This window comes from Coniophora puteana, assembly GCF_000271625.1.
Source record: "Coniophora puteana RWD-64-598 SS2 unplaced genomic scaffold CONPUscaffold_4, whole genome shotgun sequence".
Lineage (NCBI taxonomy): Eukaryota > Fungi > Basidiomycota > Agaricomycetes > Boletales > Coniophoraceae > Coniophora > Coniophora puteana.
Window position 1 is genome coordinate 2,621,177 of NW_006913056.1, and position 20,591 is coordinate 2,641,767.

General features: G+C 54.5%; 7 protein-coding genes across 7 annotated transcripts; 3 read left to right on the forward strand and 4 right to left on the reverse strand.

Annotated features, from left to right (window-relative positions):
- Positions 1-387: 387 nt before the first annotated feature.
- CONPUDRAFT_152437 (uncharacterized protein) lies at positions 388-2,236 on the reverse strand (the record flags this gene model as incomplete). The annotated part of the gene is made up of 2 exons (XM_007768988.1): positions 388-560; positions 2,122-2,236. 2 exons carry the CDS (start codon positions 2,234-2,236, stop codon positions 388-390), a joined length of 288 nt encoding a protein of 95 aa, XP_007767178.1.
- A 478-nt stretch (positions 2,237-2,714) lies between these two features.
- Positions 2,715-5,073, reverse strand: CONPUDRAFT_143315 (uncharacterized protein; the record flags this gene model as incomplete). Its single annotated transcript, XM_007768989.1, has 4 exons — positions 2,715-4,414; positions 4,468-4,568; positions 4,625-4,680; positions 4,747-5,073. 4 exons carry the CDS (start codon positions 5,071-5,073, stop codon positions 3,363-3,365), a joined length of 1,536 nt encoding a protein of 511 aa, XP_007767179.1. The 3' UTR covers positions 2,715-3,362.
- Positions 5,074-5,979: 906 nt separating this feature from the next.
- On the forward strand, positions 5,980-7,846 carry CONPUDRAFT_71959 (uncharacterized protein; the record flags this gene model as incomplete). The annotated part of the gene is made up of 8 exons (XM_007768281.1): positions 5,980-6,272; positions 6,317-6,392; positions 6,468-6,726; positions 6,785-6,816; positions 7,136-7,267; positions 7,311-7,448; positions 7,531-7,699; positions 7,728-7,846. The coding sequence occupies 8 exons, from the start codon at positions 5,980-5,982 to the stop codon at positions 7,844-7,846; spliced, it is 1,218 nt and encodes a 405-aa protein (XP_007766471.1).
- A 350-nt stretch (positions 7,847-8,196) lies between these two features.
- CONPUDRAFT_102182 (uncharacterized protein) lies at positions 8,197-10,043 on the reverse strand. The gene is made up of 7 exons (XM_007768990.1): positions 9,876-10,043; positions 9,628-9,781; positions 9,413-9,444; positions 9,316-9,340; positions 9,195-9,262; positions 9,044-9,126; positions 8,197-8,988 (listed from the first exon to the last, which is right to left on the reverse strand). The coding sequence occupies exons 1-7, from the start codon at positions 9,908-9,910 to the stop codon at positions 8,588-8,590; spliced, it is 798 nt and encodes a 265-aa protein (XP_007767180.1). The 5' UTR covers positions 9,911-10,043; the 3' UTR covers positions 8,197-8,587.
- A 2,361-nt stretch (positions 10,044-12,404) lies between these two features.
- Positions 12,405-16,756, forward strand: CONPUDRAFT_136439 (cysteinyl-tRNA synthetase; the record flags this gene model as incomplete). The annotated part of the gene is made up of 15 exons (XM_007768991.1): positions 12,405-12,494; positions 12,551-12,639; positions 12,696-12,792; positions 12,850-13,119; positions 13,173-13,298; positions 13,352-13,652; positions 13,706-13,935; positions 13,991-14,098; positions 14,157-14,285; positions 14,454-14,560; positions 14,688-14,946; positions 15,016-15,187; positions 15,333-16,277; positions 16,486-16,582; positions 16,662-16,756. The coding sequence occupies 13 exons, from the start codon at positions 12,405-12,407 to the stop codon at positions 15,686-15,688; spliced, it is 2,334 nt and encodes a 777-aa protein (XP_007767181.1). The 3' UTR covers positions 15,689-16,277; positions 16,486-16,582; positions 16,662-16,756.
- A 212-nt stretch (positions 16,757-16,968) lies between these two features.
- Positions 16,969-18,773, forward strand: CONPUDRAFT_81363 (glycolipid transfer protein). The gene is made up of 5 exons (XM_007768379.1): positions 16,969-17,016; positions 17,090-17,174; positions 17,229-17,287; positions 17,350-17,604; positions 17,666-18,773. Exons 1-5 carry the CDS (start codon positions 16,990-16,992, stop codon positions 17,852-17,854), a joined length of 615 nt encoding a protein of 204 aa, XP_007766569.1. The 5' UTR covers positions 16,969-16,989; the 3' UTR covers positions 17,855-18,773.
- Positions 18,774-18,789: 16 nt separating this feature from the next.
- Positions 18,790-20,587, reverse strand: CONPUDRAFT_143318 (uncharacterized protein; the record flags this gene model as incomplete). The annotated part of the gene is made up of 2 exons (XM_007768992.1): positions 20,086-20,587; positions 18,790-20,038 (listed from the first exon to the last, which is right to left on the reverse strand). A coding segment is annotated over exon 2 (735 nt), but the record flags the coding sequence as incomplete, so codon positions are not given.
- Positions 20,588-20,591: the final 4 nt, after the last annotated feature.

Here is a 20,591-nt window from a genome sequence, read left to right on the forward strand (position 1 = left end):
CAATAACGGGTTCCTGACCATCTCAATACCAGGCAACAACATCGTGCATGTTTCGGAGAAACATATTACAACTCAAACCTGTCCGACAGTCGCGAGACTGGAACAAGTCCCCAAAAGCCGCTAAGTCCGGGCACTCACGTACTTTGCACGCTCACTTCTCTCCTGCAAGGTCGCATGGGAAAGACGGAGCGCAATTGGTACAGTCACAGGTGCTGCTGGATCACGATCGGAGGGATGTTTATTCAGCTGCGGGGCCCATAGTGGCTATAGTGGCACACACGGTAATTGGCCTCGTCATCGCTCACGAGTTCCGTCTACGATAAACACAAGGTTTAGGGTTCCTTGCGTGCTTCCCTTGCACGGGAAGGGCGCTTGCGCAGTAAGCTGCTAAAGCGGAAGCTTCGCTGCTTCGAGTATAGACTGGAACCACTCGGGTGGGGCGGACGACGATCTTCTCTCGAGCGTTACGGCATCGCGCTCTGCTGTGACGATGGTGAGGCGAGATGTACAGATCCTCTCGCCCGGTGCGCCGGGCACGCGCTTCACGATGCGAGCGATCCCTGCGGGGAATGAGACGGACGTGAGTGGGCGTGGCATTCGCGTGGTTTTTCATCCAGTGGCTTGGTAAGTTACTCGCGCTGGACTTTGAACGGCGCGCACCTGCGCTGTGCCCCAATCTCGGCGGAGCGATGATGAGACGAAGTTCTGACTGAGAAAACACGGTCGTCTCCGCGCGATAACGCAAAAATGATTGCGGGGCGTCATCGATGCATCGCTGTCTCGCCTACACTCGGACAACGCGGCGTGGAAGCAACTGGCAGTCGCCCAAGTGATCGGCGGGGTGTATCCGAGATGCTTTCCAGAAAACGGGAGGCCCACAATTGAAATGGAAACACAAGGCGGCTGATAGCGGGCTCAAAACTCTAAAACACAAAAGGATAACGTCAAGCAAAGGGCTTCCCTTTCTTCAGGAAAAGAGATAACGAACCCTTTGGAAATGAGTGTTGATCCACGCACGATCAAAGGCGACTTTGACTCATGATTAATAGTACCGTATCACTAAGATATATCAAACATCGAGTTCAACCTCCTGGATAGGCAGATGAGGTGGGTCAAAGCTGAGCCGGAGTTGATCTTTTCAGTCTGATGCAATAAACTGAAGTTCACGGTTAGTAAGCATAACCTATTTTCGGTCTGATTTGATGAAACGATATTCACATTAAGCCCCAGAATTTATTAAATGCTCAACTGGCTCCACTGTTGTAAGCAGTAGAAGTGAACCTGAAAATCGTGAAAAAGATTTGTTAGGTGTCGCTCAACTTCTAACCAGCGAGCATGGATCAAGATTAATCATGAACAGGACGCAAGCCAACAGCAACCCATCATCTGCTTGATCCGCCACCCGAGGCTGAAGGTGCAGAATGGGGATACGTTGAATTTAAAAAGCTTGAACTCAAAACGTCTGCACCTTCTGCATCAGTGGAGACTGAAGCCACACGCTGCCACACGGCATCTTGGTGACGACGATGCGTAGCGGGATGCCCATTTGGAAGTCGGAGGGAAAAGAAGACAGCCTTCGGAGTGGCAAGTGTGAGTTCTGACGGAAATAAGCGAACAGCAGGCCCAGGAGAAAGAAGAAGATCAGTGCCTGCACCTTCTTGCTGCAGAGCTTCTGGGACCAGAATCCAGGAGCCGCGCGGCAACTCCCGACGATAGCATTATTAAATATTGCTCTTGATTTCTGACGTCGCCGGGATCCTGACGGACTCAATGTTACGAAGCTCGAACATATATATTCTCCACAGTTCTCCACGCTCAGGCTGCGGAAGATCCTAAGAGTCCTGGGTGCATCGCGGGAGATGAAAAGCAGACGCCGGTCAAACGTTACAATTAAAGGTGGCCCGACTGCCCGGACCACGCATGTGCCCCGAAAAAAAAAAGCGTCCTTCGAGCGACGCTCAGCTTAGCTTGCACCCTCGAACGTACTACAGTACCGCTTCGCCGCGAGACGCGAACAGAACCGGCACCGTGTTTGCGGTAAGCAGGTGCGTGAATATTGAGACGGGTGTGTACGCCGAGGGTGGCCCCATGGGCTGAGGCGAGTACCTCACGAAGACGTACAGTGTGGGGCGGGGGCGGCATCACGTAATGCCCGAGTAAGGACTGAAGTGTGGAGATCTGGGTCAGTGTGGGCTGCATCATCAGACACGCAGCGCGCGTGATCATCAAAGTTCATGAGCGTTCAGGCGCCGCCAGTTTGGCGGCACCACTGGAATGGCGGTTGGAGAGGCCGGCATCGCATAAGATTTGACGCTTTGAAGTCCGTTTCCCCAGCGCGCCTTCTGCGCTCAGGGGTCGTGGGCATCTCGATAGCGAGAGCACGGACAACGCGCTGAAAGTGCTAAGCGCTAAGCGGCGAGCTGACGCGTCACAGGGGCAGCGGCGCGCGCCCACAGCCCGATCGGTGCGGGTACAGGTAATACCACAGGCAGACGTGCATTTTCCAGGCTCAGAAATCAGCAGAAAATGAGCTGGAAAAGAATCGTTCAAAGGGAAACATCACGGAAAATGATTCCTTTCCATGACATTTTCTTACTGATTTTCGGGCCCCAGAATGTGGGCGTTTGCCTGTGATATAACAACTCTGACGAATGAGAACGGGCTCGACAGTCGCCGGATTATCATGGTCTCTCGGGGTTTGACGGGCAATCAAGGGTCGACCAACTTCACATAGAGGCATCGGGACATTGAAGCCAGACAACAATCAACTTAACTATGGATTCCAAAGATACGACGAAACAGGAACATGCAAAAAGTGGTATGGTAGTCGTAGCTAGTACTTGGTGTTACATATGGAACAGTCTCTACGCCCGTGTATGTATTCAGTGTATAAATGGCAAAGTGGCAAATGCAAGCAAAGCGTCGAAAATGAAGTCAGAAGAAACAAATTGATCTAAAATCCAATCCTTCAGAGGCCGAAACTGTATAACAAATGATCGATTCGAGGCAGGGAAAGTGTATCCGCGAGCGCAGCAGGAAAAAGGAGATCCGAACGTCAGACAGAGAACGGTTTAATGATCAGTGCTCATACAGCAACCCGGCGTATAGAGCGGTGGAGGTCGAAAAGAAATTTTACAAGCGTCCGTGTCAAGTCACTCACCCGCCCACCACCAACGCAGCAGATCGTCTGTCGTGGGGACGACCGCAAATCCAAAGTAGCCGCATCTAGCCAGTTATAGCCAGAGCCATATCCAAGTCTTCTCGACAGCGCTGACCGCTTGGATAAGGCAAGAGAGAAAGCGGAGGCGCGACGCCCGGTCAGCGCGCTATACGCGTTAAGCATTACGAACGCCTCCAAAGATTCAGGTGGTCCGAGGTCCGAGCATGCGCAGGGCCTTGTCGTCCGCGGGGTGCCGCCTGTACGGGTGATCGCGTTGGAGAGGGCGCAGTGGAGCGAGTTCGACACGACAGGGCCCAGGCCCGCTCGAATCTGATACGTTGCGCATGGATGACTGCGCCTCGCCTAAGGACAGCGATCCGTTGGGAAGGAGAAGCTGAGCCGGCGGAGGCAGCGAGATCTGGCCAGGTCGTCCGGGCGAGGAGGCTACAGGTGGAAACGCATAGGGGCTGGTCGAGCTGGAGCGCGCGTGGACGTCGTAAGGCACAGCCTCGTAATTCGACAGTGGACGAAGATGAGATGTAGGACCGGGGGAGGAGTGAGACGAGTTTCCTGTAGACAAGCGGGGCGAGTTTGGTTCGTGACGTAGGGTATCATGTTGTGGGTAGCTGTAATGGCTAGGGGTATCGTTAAAAGCAGGAAGGACAGTCCGTGCGGAGGGTTGATAATTGTCGTAACGTTGTGGCATGTCGTCAGACATTCTACTGGATGTTGCCGAAGAAGGACGGTTGTAGTTGTCTGGTGGGAATGGATAGTCGTACGGACGACGATAGTCGGAACTTGTGATCGATGCCATCGACGGACGACGTTTGAAATCCGCTTCATCGTACGAGGGCCGCATGTGCCCCAGGGGGTGATGGTTCTCGAGCTGGTGTAGAGGCGGAACGGAATAGGGGGAGACGGCGTTTACCGCAGGAGGAAATTCGCCATGTTGAGGTGCGTACGGCCCAGCTCGGTACGGGTTTGAAGGCGGAGGACATGGAGACGGAGAAGGGTTTCCGTGAGAAGGGAGAGGCGTGGGGTATGATGCCGAAAAGGGTGCGTATGTGCGGGTGACGGCCGAGGATGAGGACTTGAGGACATCGCTGCTTCGAGAGCGTGGGTCGTCGCCCTTGCGCGTCGTCTTGCTGACACGCGTGCTCTGAAAGGTGCCGTCCGGAACCTGAAGGTTAGCCACCTCCGGAAGGTCGTCGATAGTGCCTAACTGATCCACGGTCGCCTGCGTGAAATAGGCGGCTGTTCCAAAGTTAGTGACAATTGAGGATCAGAAATGGGGGAGATCCACGTACTCAGGTGCCATTTACGACGACCCTTCTCGGTGTTCACCCAGACGGAATAAGTCTGCTTGACGAGAGGGTCCCAGTCCCGAGGAGGTTGCTTATCTGGATAGCTGTGATATGAATGGAATTAGCTGGTGACCACGGAGGGGACGGTAGAAGAGCATACCCAGAGTGCGCCGCGTCGGAAGGTGGCGTGTACTTTTCATAGTAAAACAGAAACTCCTGGCGAGAAGGAAGAAGGAAAGATAAACGGGGACTGCAGCGCGGGGACGAAAATGGGGGACTCACGTCGCGAACGCGCGAGGGGCTCCAGCGGCGCCCTTCGGTGAACCGTTCGATTCCGAGGCCCGTGATTTCAGTGTGGGGACCTCGTTCCTCCCAGGCGTAGACGCAGCCTGAGCAGAGGGCAAGACGCTCGTCGGCGTCGAGACGCCTGGTGATCATGGGGAGGATGTTGAGCTGTACAGCATAGAAGATCTTGTGGGCGTCGCGGGTGGACCGTATGCGCACTTTGGTGCATGTGGGGCGCTGCTGCATCTTTGCCTTTGCCTGGGCCGGGTTGGCCTGGGTGGGCTGAAAAAGGGACGGGGACGGGCGGTCGGGGGGGATGAGCATAATATAAGGAATCCTGGCTTGAGTTTGTTGGCTGGCCAAAGCTTTGGAGGATGGGTTGGTAATTAATTAAACTATTTTTTGACCAGGGGGAGTGCCGGATTGGAACGCCGGCAAGGGAGGAAATTACCGTAATGCGGTTACAGGTGGACGAGAAATGAGATTGATGCCAAATCTCGATCCGCTTTCTGAACTCTATCACTCTAACCCAAACAACTCAAAAATGTTCCCGCTAACACCTGGCTTCCTAATCGCGCGGCGGGTGACGGGTCCGCCCGAGTGCATGCCACCCCCTGTCCCGCAGTGTCCCGCCCGATTCAAGCCCGAACCGCGTCCCCCCGCATACAGACAAAAGTCCCGCGGTCACCGGAAAACAGAGAAATGAGAGAGGCATAAACTTGAAACAGAGTTTCTTCTTGCTTCCCAATCAGATTTCCATCTCTCATCCTGTCGCTGCGGCACGGTGCCACACCCTTCCCACACGTCGACTACCCTACTGTATACTGTCTCGAGTCGGACCACCCCCGAATTTAGTCGCCTTTACAGCTTCGCGGGAGAGTTGGTTTTGCGCTGATGGCAACAACAAGTACATCTCTGGACAAGGACAATCGACGTCAACGCTGGAACGTCATAAGCACGATCAGCATCTTCACACGACGTCGTTCTTTCTCGTACACATAATTTTTATGTCATTGTGCGCAAGTGCCTCCGCATCGCCGTCGCCCAAAATATGCGCGAATCGAGCGCCAGGTGGCGAGTGCCCTCTTCTCTTCTGATTTCCCTTCCCTCACCAGGCGGAGAAGGGACGGGCTATGTTCGCACTCGAGGTAAACAGAGACCCGCATTCCAATACCCCCGCGCTTCTTTCTACCTTTCCCCCCTTTCGAGCTCGTGACCTTGGCCTACGTCATGCGTCATACGCCAAAACCTTGGTTGTGTCCCACATCTAACCATATACAGCATGTTGGTCCAACAAACGCTCTTGTTCTCGTCGAAGACCGCGTCTGTCCGACCGTCGGGATGGACGCACGCTGGCTTCTCTTCTTCTCTATCCTCCGCCGTTACAGAAAAAGCGGGGCGGAGTCTCGACAGCCCGCGGCACCTATCTCGCCTCCCGCATCGTGGGTGCAGACGCCCACCTCCGATCTTCCATTGGATGAGATAGGACTAAGATGCGCGTACCCTCGAAGGGAGAACACACCGTATGTAGGTCGCTCATGCTCGTCGCTCCTTGAGCTTCGTGCAGATGCATCGATCAGCGCGCAGGATCGCCCGATTGCCAGCACCTCGAATCTGCTTCCGCACCCAATCTCAGTCCCACTGTCAGTCCTTGTCCTCTGCATTCCCCGGTGCGAAATGGTTCCGTTCGGCTTGCACATGAGTACCCCCTTCCACAGCATATTTGGACGTGGCGCAAACCTAAAATAATACCAAGATGCTATCGCCAGCCGCCTGGGACGCTCATCGTCCCGTACATTTGTGGAGAAGCAACGTGCGCTGAATTCAGAACGTGTCCTCCTGTGTGGCTTATCGTCGTTCCTTTCTTCGTCCTAGATTTGCTGCGGCGGCGCCGCGCGCCGCAGATAACTTTTTACCAGCTGAGTGGCGGCGTCGGTGTATTACCGGACGGCGGAACCACGCGTTGGATCCGGATGGGTACGCTAGTCCTTATCCTGCCCTCGCCCGTTGCCTGAATATACCCAGGCGGATCCAGATTACACACAAATGCAGCCTGCAGCAGTCCTGGTAGGCTAAAAATTGCGTCCGCTGCACCGCACCAATGTAACATGCTAGCTCGCTTCCCTCGACCATTTTTACACCGATCATAGCCGGGTGCCTTTAAACGTTTTGCCTAATGATCGTCGACCACGCACTGCTTACTTTGCTTGTACTCAAGGTAGCTTAACCCCGAACATATCACAGCGTCCCTTGTTCATGATGCACCCGTTTCACTCCATTCATTATCATTTGGGGTGGACCCTTACGGCCCATCAGCGGCACCACAACTCCTGAGCGCGGCTGATGATCTAGGTGGAGTCCTGAGCTGACAGCTCATTGCTCTCAGGCAAAGGGTCTCGAACTCAGCGAGTCATCCTCGACCCCCCGATTGTCGTCCTCAGCGCACAAAACAGGACAAGTGCACCTCTATCGCTGGATGCGCTTCGGCAAGTTAGCCTTTCCGCCGTCCATCGCGGAGGTTTATTATTTTAAACAATAAGCTCGGTGAAACACGATATCAGATCGACCGATGTGACAGCCATAATGCAGACTTGCACACTCTGGCCTTCCTGAGCCGGTCAGCCATAAGTGCATTGGCTGCTTACAGGGATCCAGATCCCTTGCCCATGCCTGCCCTGGCTAGTGGGTGGCATCCAATGGTGTGTGCCGCATGCATCGTCTCCCCATGGCGAACTCTAGCGTTCCAGCGTGTCGCCTTCTCACTGCTCTTGGCCGCGTTAGGCCGCGCTGGCCAGGCCTGGCCATGACCGTGGCTCTCCTCTCCATTGCTCCATTTCTCTGGGTCCAATGAACCATCCCGTGGCTCGCCAGCACACGCGCGCGAGCGTCAAAATTGCGTTCAAGCGGCGGCGCGGGAGCGACAGATCATCAGAGGGGAACGTTCAAGCTCGTATGTATGTATGTATGTAACCTTGAAGGAGGCACACCCACCGGCGCGATCAGGGTCGGCCCTGCCACATCTACCAACTATACAAACAATACAGTCCAGAACGCTAACGGTACCCTGCAGATCTCCCCCGGTCGCCCCGCACCGTAGGAAGAAGCCAGCCCTCAATTAAACCATATAGAGCGTCGCGACGCGGGTCGCCAGAGCCAGAACCTTAGTCTAACTGCGAATTAAATGGGGTTTGTGGATTCGATGAATGGCTGACGAGTGAATTCAATATGTGTGTGTATGGGTGTGTGGTCCGTGCGATTATAGTCGGGCGGAAGCCTATCCGTGATTGGCTGCGATGGCCTGCAGCACGCGCCAGGTTGGCGCGCTGTGGCACGAATAACGTTAACGAGTTCCGATGCTGGCCAGGTGTGCGTGGAGCGCTGCGGGTGCATATGAAGCGCTGAATTGCAGCGCCTTCGCGTACGGTGCGGTCGTGCGAGCAGGTGGCTGGTGGCTGGAATAAAGAAGTCCATACAATCCATGGTTTCCCTTTCATTCCGCCCAGTTCGGGTACGCATGGTGCGACACGGCGAGCTGGGTACATTCATACATGTGCGTAACTCTACAAGTAAGCGCGAACGGTGTACAGAAAAAGACAACAAGTAGCGAGAGGTGGTCCGACAGTGTGGAGACTGATCTAGATAGATACTAAAAGCTAGACAACAGAGCCTGGACGATAGCGTGCAGTGCGGATCATGATGAAAAGAAGTGCGAGTGTGTCCGTGTGGGCTAATAGCGGGCTAGGTGGGACTGGAGAGCCCCATGGTATGGTATCCTTCCGATGCCATCCGAAGGGAGAGTATAGGGTGCACGTCCAACGTGCTGGTACTGGACCGAGAGTCAGGACAACCCTGCAGGCGGATGAAGGGCCATCAGAGCCTCCTCGTCAACTGGGTGACGCCGGCGAGGCGCAAGGTTTTCGAGGTAGACAAGTGGGGCGAGTTCTTGCCCATTTTCTCGTGCACCCACCGACGGGGGTGCAGAGTTTGATCCTGGCGTAGGCGCAATAAGTGGCATTGACGAGGTTGGAGGTGGCGATGGCTGGCGGGCCACCGCTGGGTAAGAATACGGGCGGTACTGAGGACCGCGGCTGGGTTCGGCCCAAAGGTCGCGATCTCGGCGCTGGCCTGGGTTATGTCGCGCAGAGCGGTATAAGCCCGATGGGACGGAAATGCGAGCAAGGTCTGGAATTTCGTCGATGGTGCGGAGGTAGTCAACGGTATCGTGCGTGAAATAAGCAACTGAAATATCGTCAGGCGACGGCGAAAGAAAAATGGAAGAAAGAAAGGAACGTACTCATGTGCCACTTGCGCCGGCCGCGATTTGTTTCAACGAACACTGAATAAGTCTGTTTCACAAGGCAAGACCGGACATGTGTACTAGAAAATTCGTTGAATATCGTTAATGATAATGATAGAAAAAGAGCAAACTGGCGCCAGCTACTCACGCTCCATCATGATCTGTGTCCATCCCATCTACGGGTTCGGGGTCCTTTTCGTGGTAGAAAAGAAACTCCTAAAGCAGTGAAGGTTGAGTTTGCTTTCCACTTGACTTTGATGAAGACATACATCGCGAACTCTACTTGGGCCCCATCTACGTCGAGAATATTTCCGTCAGCATCGCCAACGTCACAGCAAGTTTGGATAATGACCGGGAGCCGCTCACCTCTTGCCGTCCGTCCAGCGCTCAATGCCAAGCTGTGCACGTTGACGCGCGTACGTACACGGGCGTCGCAACGCAACGGGGCGAAGGGGAGGGGAAGCGAATCGCGCCGAGTCGAGGCGAGGGCAACCGCCGCGAAGGGAAATCGAAGGTCAATTGTAAAGCGTCGCTGAGTCTGAGTCTATTGCCCCGCAAACAACAGTGGTTACGTCACGTACGCCAGTGGCCTCCGCGTTGGGGCCCCGCTCCTCCCAGACGAAGACGCAGCCGGATGTGATGGAGCGGCGTTCCTCGGTATCGAGTCTTCGTTGGACCATTGGGAGGACCTTGAGTGCGACGGCGTGGAAGATGACTTGGGCATCGTGTGGCGAGCTGTTCAGGGGATGGAAAGGGGCCAGGGAGCAGGGCGGTGGGAGGATGGCACGGGCGTCAGTGGGCACCCTCGGGGCAGGGTGGCGGGACGTACCGTACTTTGAGGTGGGTCGCCGTCGGGTACTGCATGATGTTGCGGAGGGGGATGTGGTGAAGCCTGTCGTCCGGTGGGGTTCGATACTCGAGCTGCTGGGGGGCAAGCTGAGCCGGCAGGATGGAGACGGGGGTCGGTATATGAGACAGGATGACGGTGATGGATGCCGTAGAGCGGTGTGCGCTGATGCGGTCTGGATGCGGAGAAGATGATCAGGATGGTGGAAGGGGCTATTGGAGGCTATAGCTCGGTCTTGTCGATAGTCGGCGGATGGCTGTATATCCAAGTCGGTCGAGGTAATGCACAGCAAATGGATGATGGTGCTTGTTTCCTAAAAATGACGGGGGCGTATGACTGACGAGAACCCAGATAACCTTTAAGTAACTACCTGTGTGATCCCCGCACGGCTGATGCTCGGCTACGCTCTCGCCTGATGGGAAATGGATAAAGGCAAAATGCAATGGGACAGGACGCCCATAAAACCCAAGGAACGTCCATGATCAGCTGTGGTCTCGAGGAGGTCGCGTCTGCCCCAAGCTACAGCCTCACCTTCATCCCGTGTTTTCTAATCTTTGCATTATCGCAGCCAACGCATTTCCGGCATAACGTTTGACCGGCGTGATACTCAACGACGGCGCTTGCCAGAAATATGCGGCGGAAAGCGTGCGCTGGGTGGCGATTGAGCTGCGAAAAACAACCTTGCACTGTTGGGCCATCGAGCCGGGATAGGTTTGATAACCATCTGACCTAACGCGGATGTCTGAGGCCAGGACTCGCCATCTTGTCTGTTCTCATGCATCCCTCGGCCGCCCCACCGGTGTTCTGCTTGATCTCCTTCAGAGACCTCACGCAGCGGTGAAGTATATTCGTATCATTGGTCGACGATTCAGACTTATCACCACCGGACGGGAGGCATGTCTCTTGCATGTCCTTCTGACGGTTCGTATCACGCTCTTGTCAAGGGCAACGTCGTACTTGCCTAAACCGATTTACTTCCGTGCCCCCGTAAAAGTAATTTGTTGGCCCCCGCAGTTCGGCGCGTCTTGCCCGTTCGTCCTTAAAGAAATACGCTTTTGCATTGACCCCGAGCCATCGGACCTAGCTCAGGGGCTACCATTTTGATTGTTGTGGCTATCACCGTCTGGTGATAGTGTCTTGACAGCTGTGGAACTCACATAACAGATGGCGACAGAGGAACACAAAGTAACAGATGTTATTTAGACAGCTTGAGATCTCGGGGCCTCGGACGTGAAAGCTCTTGGGTCGGCTCGCCGAGATTGGCTTCTTCAATCGCTCAAGCTACATTGGTCATGAATGCATGACGACCCAGGCACGGCGCAGAGGCCATCAAGGGTTTAGTGGAGTACCATCCAAGTCTACGCCTCCGTCACCCTTAATGGCGAAGGTTAGGTTGGCTGAGGAGCGCACCTCAACCTTGTTTTTTTTTTGCTTCGAAGAAAACGTCATCTTTTCTTCTGAAATTCGCGCTGCACATTCTACTAGTGGAAGGAGATTGAGGGTAGGTTGCAATGGGATCAGCAACGGCTCGTGTTTTCCATGTCGCTAAACGCAAGCGCCAGTGGGACAATGATGAGTTATACATTCGGCAGCAACCAGAAGATGAGAATGGACACACACAAAAGTCTGGACCGCAGATTCAATAGATTTGTTTCGTTATGGGTAAATGCGCGATGGGTGACGGTGTCGTACAAGCTACCATGGGCACGAGCATGAGCACGCGCCGCACAGGAGCGAGAATTGGGGTACTGATAGTCGAGGAAGTCCGTCCTCATAGCTCACACATAGGACCCTATGAGGCATTTTGTTGGCACCGTGGAAGCATCTCGCAGATCCTGGGTTATCCCGGCGGAGTTGCTTGGTTATCACGGCCACGAGGAAAACATTGAGGATGCAAAGACGCGACGAAGCAATAGACTTCAAGCAGGCTAGAGTTAGACACAAGGTTCAATAAGAGGGCGGGGCCCTCAGTCAGGCGAAGAGGGGTTCTGGGAGAGCATTTGCACCCGCTGTTGAACTTGAACTCGTCCCAAGGTAATTTAGGTGATGTGTAAAGGAACTGAATTAGCGAAGAATGCACCTGCGGCGTGCCATACCTTCATAGAACCTTTGCGGTACATTTTTCCCTTGGTCTCGAACAAAATCGGTGAGAGTCATCTCGAGGCTGCCGCAGTCGCACGTCTTCATGACAAGGTTCCGCGACCTGAAATTTTTGCTTCTCGAACAAATGTCAAGCTAACGTCAAGCCACGCGTTCTAGTCACTCTACGCGGGGTTTGGAGTGAGAGAGGTGGTGAAACACACCGCAGGTCCGGCCGCGCCGGCCGCGACCCTGAGGTGCCCTCGGGCAAGTGCCGCGAAACGCGCTTACATAATCAGCAACTGCCTTGATTCGGGCGGAATGACTGGGATCACGCTCCGAGTCACTGCCAGGCTTCTCCGCCCTCGCAAGGCAGCGTCCATCAACCAGCAGCTTCGATACTGTCAACTATCAACGCCAAATACAACTAAGATGTCGGTTCAGCAACCACCGTGGTCGATTCCGACGAACCAGGCAGAAGAGCCCGCCTTGAAGGTCTTCAACTCGCTCACTAAAACCAAGGTGCGCGTCACTTCTCCAATCGCGTCAAGATCAGCTCATGAAGGAGCGTGTTGCAGACAGAGTTTGTACCCAGGAATGGTCGCCACGTTAAGTGGTACAACTGCGGGCCAACTGTCTACGATGCATCACATATGGGGCATGCGAGGTGTGCATTTGAAATTCTAGACGCATATATGCTCTGCGACTGACGTGTTCCATTAGAAACTATGTAACGCAAGACATTCTACGGAGAATAGTGTCGGACTACTTCGGATATGACGTTCACTTTGTCATGAACATCACCGATATCGACGACAAGGTTGGTCTTCTGCGCCCCTGAAATCAAACAGAACGCGCGCCTTACACGTCATCCAAGATTATCCTTCGTGCCCGACAAACGTTCCTCCTTGAACGGTTCCGCAAGGAGACGACCAAGCTCGACTCTTTACTCTTCCAAGAGGTGTACAACGCGTGGGCAGCGTACGTACTCGATAAAGTTGCGAAAGGTCTCGCCGAGAACGACAAACCTTACCAAGGTGGGGAAGACGAGTTCTGGGATGGCCTGCCTACACTTTTAGCGCAGTCGGGATGGAAGCAGGAGTGCCTGAAGAGGGACGAGAAGTTTGACATGCACGTATCCGCGGCTGTGAGCATCTTTTCTTCGCGTTGCTGCCAAGTCGACCGAAACCAGTAACACAGGACCGCGCATTCGCTGCTCTTTCCAAAGCTAAAACGCGACTGGACGCCGGAGATAGCAGCCTTGAAGGGGCACACGAACTCATCGACGAATCTCGTGACGTCCTTGCCCCCGTCCTGGACGGCAAGGTATGCCCCCCGTTGCCCTCTATGCTGCTTCCACAGCTTATCGCTTCTCGCAGCACAAGACCACTGTCTCGGATCACTCCATATTCCGGTCACTGTCTTCTTACTGGGAGGGTCGCTTCTTTGACGACATGAAGCGTCTGCGGGTTCGCGATCCAGACACCCTCACGCGCGTGACCGAGTATGTGCCTGAGATCGTGGAGTTCGTGGAAGGTATCATCAAAAACGGTTACGCTTATGAGCTAGAAGGCAGTGTGTACTTCAATACAAACGTCTTCGACGCCGCTCCAAACCATGACTACGCGCGGTTGGAGCCTTGGAGCAAGGGGAACAAGGAGCTTCTGGAGGAGGGCGAGGGTACGTTTGTTCTTGTCGAGTATTCAACAGCCCTTGACGCCAGCACATAATAGGTGCGCTGGGGGCTAAATTAGGTCAGCGATCGCCGGCCGACTTTGCGCTCTGGAAAGCGTCCAAGCCTGGCGAACCTTCATGGCCATCCCCATGGGGCCCCGGTCGACCTGGGTGGCACATTGAATGCTCAGTTATGGCTAGCGCGGTTCTGGGCGACAACATGGACATCCACTCCGGCGGCATCGACCTCGCATTCCCGCACCACGATAACGAGCTTGCGCAGTCCGAGGTGAGAATCCCCACTTAGTTAGCATTCACGCTGTCGTTGACGAATGAACGCGTAGGCATATCACAACTGCGACCGCTGGGTGAACTACTTCCTGCACACCGGTCACCTGCATATCGAGGGCCTGAAGATGAGCAAGTCGCTCAAGAACTTTATCACGATTGACGCAAGTGTTATATTTACATACTCCATATGGCCCGTTTTCACACTCGGTCGCTCTTTAGGAAATTCTGCAGCGATTCACAGCACGTCAACTAAGGTTGGCGTTTCTGTCGCAGCTGTGGAACGCTAAAGTCGACTTCTCCGAGTCGCTCATGCTAGGCGAGGTCAAAACCGTCGAGGCAACCTTCAACGTGGGTAATATTTGCCTTCCTAAACCATTTTCCGTGTTCTGCGTTCCCAGTTTTTGCGCTTCGGCTCCTCCCCACTCTTCTCCCGATCATTTATTTCGTATGACTCCGTCCGGCGTGTCCCGTATGAAAGGACAACAACGGAAAGAAGACTGATGACATGCACAACAGAACTTCTTTGCCACGGTGAAGGCTCTCGTGAGCCGCTACAGAAGCCCAAGTCATCAGGCGGACGGGCTGCATCGCTACAACGCAGAGGAGCGCGAGCTCACGGCCCGGTGCGTTGTTTTTATCCCCTTTTTGTGCCGCAATTAGTCTCACCGGCAGCTATTTGTTCTCGTTATCGTTTGTCGTGTCTTGTTTATTTTATACGTTGCTTGACTTCGACCCGCATCAAATCGACAGTTTCCACGCGGCTCAGGCTGCGTTCCGCGCTGCGTTGTGCGACTCGTTCAACACGCCCGAGGCTCTGATTATTCTGCGCGATGTCGTCTCGCGTACGAATGTGTACATTAACGCGCAAGGGAGTAGTCTTAACATCGGTCTCGTCGAGTACATCACAAAATGGGTCGCGAATATGTTGCGCATGTTTGGCCTTGGGGAAGGACAAGTAGAAGAGATAGGGTGGGGACAAGATGCCGACGAGGGTGCCGGTGGCGTCAACGTGAGTTTGATATTACTCAGGGATGGTTCAAGCGTTTTGGCTGACGGGCGTCTCCATGGCACGGTACAGAGAGAGGGAATGCTCATGCCCTACCTGCAAACCATGTCAAGCTTCCGGGACAGCGTGCGCAAGATCGCCATCGCGAAGGGTGACACCGCGCTCAAAGAAATTCTTGCGCTGTGCGACAGCCTCCGAGACAACGATCTGGTACCCCTCGGTGTAGCACTCGACGATCAACCAGGTACGTTCTAGTTCCCTTCCTTTCGGCCGTCCCACGCAGCGGAGCGGGCGGCGCGGCATTTTGCACTTCTCGTTTGCTTATCGTGCCGTGCTTCTTCCTCCTTCTCTCCTTCATGAAACCCCGCTTTCTCGTCTTCCTCGAGCAGATGGGAAGGCGCTCGTTAAACTTGTGCCGCCGTCTGAGCTCATTAAAGCACGCGACGAGAAAAAGGCCAAGGCGGAAGCTTTGGCAGCGAAGAAGGCCGCGCAAGTGGAAGTCGAACGTCAAAAACGGATTGCGAAGCTCGAGAAGGGGCGCGTGCCGTCTGAAGAGATGTTCAAGCCGCCCAACGTCGCCGAGGGGACATATTCGGCATGGAACGAGCAGGGCATCCCAATTGCCGATGGCGAGGGAAAGGAGCTCTCGAAGAACCAGGCGAAGACGGTGCTCAAATCTTGGACGAACCAGAAGAAACTGCATGAGGAGTTTTTAGCGTGGCAGAGGGAGCAGGGTCAACAATAGGTGGAACATGTGTTGGACGTAGTACAGGTTTATTGTTGCTCATACTTATATCTGGGTATGATGAAGAGATTGGATTCGAAAGCTGTATATCTATCTAGACATGGGTAATGTGTAATACCAGCAGCACTGGGCATGGATCGATCTCGTTACCACTGGCCACAGGCAACTACCAACTTTGCTATCTTTTCCAAGCCTGCCTGGTCCACCTCGTCGAAGCCGGATGGTGCGAGGCAATCCAAATCGAGCACGCCAATAGCAATCCTCTGACCTTCACGCTCGAGCAAAAGCGGACATACGATCTCGCTCTGCGTCTCGCCGTCGCACGCGATGTGGCCGGGGTACGAATGCACGTCGCGGACGAGCACGGTCCTCTGCGAAAGGAACGCGTCTGCGCAAACGCCGCGGGCTTTGCCTGGCGTAGTGTTGATCAGCTGGCACGCGGGCTTGCCGCAGAAAGGCCCGAGGAGAATCTTGGTCGCTCCGTTATCTGCTCCAGGGGCAGTTGATGCATATGTTGCGTCGGTTTCCGTCCCGGATCCGAGGACATGCAAACGGGGTGGTGGAAAGAGAGTTGGGATCAGGTAGAACCCTGGAATACAGCAAAGACGGCGTTAACACTGCAGGCTTGTGATTGTTTCAACTCAAAAGAAAAAAAACAGCGACGGGGGACATGACGTGGGTTCGAGCATGATGCATGATGCATGATCTACGCATCGTGTGAATGCAAGATGGTGGGCACCGATGTTTTGATCCCCGGGTTTGGGGGTTGCTTCGATGATATGAGGGAAAGGACGCACCACACCAGTTGACCATACGAGAACCATCACCGAAATGGGACGGGAACGCGAGTAAGGCATTGGAGACCACAGAAGACACATTGGATAGGTTCGTTATCTGGAAAAACACTTCAGGAAATAATGTCGCTAAATGTGCGTGAAGTGACGAGGTGGTGCAGGCATGTACGAGAACGCACCCAGTGGTTGTTGCCTCCCAAGAGAGATTCGACCTGCTCGTACACGTGTGCCCAGAACTGTTCCTTTGTGGTAATGTTTTCAGGTACGAAGGCGGTGTCTGCGTGAGGCATCTTGAAACTAAAGGAGTGAAGCGGGAGAAAAGCAAGGGAAAAGGATCGAGACTTCGGCGCAACTTCGGCGAGACATTACAGTAAGGCGAGCGATGAAGTAAGCAACAGAGTTAATCGAAATCAGGTGTAGATAAGATAAGATAGCGGCACTCGCCGAAGATCAACATGGTCGTGACCCACCGTCGCGTTGTTGTCAACATCCTCTCTACACCCCACCATGGCCCCGTACTTTGAAACCGTCAAGGTGAGTTCTCTGAAACAGATGTTTTATTTCTAGGCACTCGCCACAAGGTTCTCCGTCTAATTTTATCAATCAGTCTTTCGCCGATGTCCCGATCACCGACGCCGGCGTCGACACCAAAGAGTTCTTGGACGCCTCGAAGGGTCTTCTTGGCATCTTCAGTGAGTGACCATTGCGCGTTCACTCTCGACCAATCTCCCCAACTCTACCTCAAGCTCTTCTCAACTCCTCTGCCTTCGCTCCTGTGACGGGCGACATCGAGGGTAACATCAAGGTATGCATTATCACACGCTACACGTGTCATACTATGTTTGGATGTCTGATCGCCCATCTCAGAAAGTTGAGGAGCGCTACAACAACAACCCTGGCTCCTCCGCTACCCTCGAGCAGCTCGTGATCAACGAGCAGGGCGAGAAGAAGAAAACCGCGACCCAGGGCCTCATGTGGCTCCTCCGCGGCCAGTCCTTCACCTGCAAGGCCCTCCAGAGCGCACAGGGCAACCCCAGCCAGGAGCTCTCCGAGGCGTTCACGAAGGGCTACGAGGGCAGCTTGAAGAAGCACCATAACTTTGTCGTCAAGGGCGTCTTCTCGGTGCGTCATGATGTGATCGCTGACGCGGCGTTACTCACCTACCCCCGGGCGGGTGCTGCAGGTTGCCATGAAGGCGTGCCCGTACAGGAAGGACTTCTACGAAAAGCTCAAGACGGACCCCGCTGGTGGTCCCCCGGTCGACGAGGCGAAGTTTAACGAGGGGCTGGACCAGTGGTTGACTTCCTTGGAGTCCATCGTCAACCGCCTGGAAGCATTCTACGCCAAGGGCGACTACGGTAAGGGACTCTGAGTGGACCTTAAATGGGACGGTTGTACCATACCATCATGATGTAACATATATCACGAAGAAGGACGAATGCATTGTAAACCTTGCATCGCCATGCGTTTGAGCGTTGGGCGAATGAACTGTTATAATCACTTCAGCAGAACGAGTTACATGGTATCTTATTGCTGCATTGGTACGACTCCTGTTATATACTGACCTACACCTATCGAATACCGAGCTCAGAATGTACCCACAAGACTTTCAACCTCGTCAAGCTCCTCATCCGCGCTATATGAATAGTCGTTGGTCTGCCTTCTGGGGCTCACATTGCGGACACCGTACTTCAGGATTCCATTGATCCCCAGAACTTCGAGGTAGGGGCACGATGCAGCTATGCTCTCCAATATGCCTCGATTGAGAGCAGAAGAACGCGGGGTATCGAGAACGAGACGCCGAAGTATGGACAGCCGCAACGCGGGCTCGATGGTCTCGCGAACGACCTTGTGGTGACGCCGCTCTTCATGCCTCCATGGCGAGTACTCTTTGATCTCGAGGGACTCCAGAGCGTAGGAAGCGCCGAAATGGGCACATGTCTCCTTGATGACCTCTGCGAGACCCTCGGGGCCGGCGTAGGTGAAGGTGACGGACAAACTCGTGATCGATGCGGAGCCGGCCATGATGTCGAGAAGTCGGCCGATCTGCTCGTATCCCTGGGTGTGGTGGCGGATCGCGAGCTTCTTGAGCTTGGGGAAGGACGAGTTGGTAAGCTGGAGCGGGGCGCCGTTGAAGCTGTGGGGATAGAGGTGGAGCGTAGCACTCTCTAGCGATGGCATGGACGATATGGTTTGCAAGACGGACATGTTCACTAGATCGAGCTCCAGGGATACCAGCTTGTTCATCGAGCGCAGGGCTTTCGTAAGGGGCTGCACATAGAAGGGAGAGGTGCCACCGGGGTGTATGCGGAAGTGCTGCAAAGACGGGTAATAAGCGCCAAGTTTGGCTATGTCGAAGGTATTAGTGTTGCTGTGTCCACCCAGGACGAAAGTCGGTTCTGCGAAGTGAAAGTCCGGGACGTCGAGCGAGAGAAGGGAGGGACCGGCTAGATTAAGCAGGAGCGGGAAGGCACTCGAGTTTGAATCCATCCAGTACACGCTCTCCAGCCTAGGAAAGAGCTGGCACTGATACTGGGGCGGGGGTGCTAGTTTGGACAGCATTTCCGGCAGGATAATACCGAACCGTTGACGCTTGGGCTGAGGGCGGATGTGCCGCACTCGCCGGGTGTAGCTGAGCACCTTGTCCCAGTCCGCAGTCGTAATGGAACGCTTGAGGTTATAGCATTTGTAGTACCGCGACGCAAACCTGAACGCATCCTCGCGCTGCAGAACGTCAGAGGATTTGCCATCGGAGGCCGATTGAGCTAATCGAGCCTTTAGAGCGCGTCGCTTAGCCTCGTACAGTGCGTGCTCCGCATCTATCTTGAGGTGAACGGCATCCTCGGGCAGAATCGAGACGAGGGGAAGAAATGAGTCGAGAGACATCCAGAGGGCGTCCAAAGCCGGTTCGGAAAACGCACGACAGGTCCTCGCAAAGCAGGCAAGTGAGCTGGCGTCGAGGGTGCATGTGATGTTGCGGAGGATCTCGTCGACAAGCAGCGCGCGGCGCTGAGGGATGCTGTCGCTGTATAATATGGGCATGTTGGCAAGCGACGCAGCTGGTAACGGGATGGATGGGTGTGTAGAAGGTGGGCAGTGGGAGGCAGCGAGGATGCGTTTATGCCTTGAGAGGAGGGCATTTTTATAGGGTGCAGGGGGCTGCAGCAGCCGTCAAAGACAAAAGGAAGAAGGCAGGAGACGACGCTTAATTGCCCTTTGAAGTGGCATTGGTGTTGTCTTCATTGTCGAGACCTTGTATTTGTGCATGGACCTCGCCATCAGCACTTGAAGGGTGCTGAAAGGGCTGAAGGAAACGATTGTCACCGCGTAGCTATGCAAAAGCCAACGAAAAGCCTTTTTGCACAGCCACATACTACCTCTGGACGTCCCAAGTCCCGTTGTCACCGGCTTGTTCAATGTCAACCATCAAGTTTTCTGAATTTTCCCCTTCGTCCGCTCGGTTGTCCAAAGATAGCTGCAGCTTTGACTCGACGGGTTTCGTGATTCACGACGAGCCAACCGCTCGGTACAGCTTGCTTTCGGCCAGGTTGCAGTTCTGTGCGGATGAATGCAAGAAGGCCATGTAATTGCCGCAAAACTCACCGGTCGGCGAGCTAAGCACTGTATAACAGCTCTCAGAAGTAAGTAGCTTTGTGGCTTGTTTCGTTACGCCAACAACCGCTCGCCTTTCTAGACGCCATTGTCGGTGTCGACGGAACTTTTCGGGACGTACTGGCTGCCGTTGACTGGTCGGCTCTGCCACAAAATCTATGAAGCGTACACGCCGATTCAAGCCGAGAACTCCGTGGAGAATGCGTTGGTGGCACTAGCAATCGGCTGAAGCGTCAAAGCGCTGGCCCGATGCTGAGGCCTGAGGCCTGAGGCTTGGCGCTTTGGCAAGTTGAAACGCTGGAGGAGTCACAGACTGTGAGTGCAACACCCTCGTCTGCCAGTCGGCAATAGATGAGTTCGCCACAGTCATATTTCTCCGAGTATGCACGCACCGTGAACGTGGACAACACTACCCTTCACTGTCCAAGGCTGGCTGGTCTGTCGTGGAGCGGCGACTCGAGCTCGGTCAGACCCGGTCTCGTGCTCCGGTATCTCAT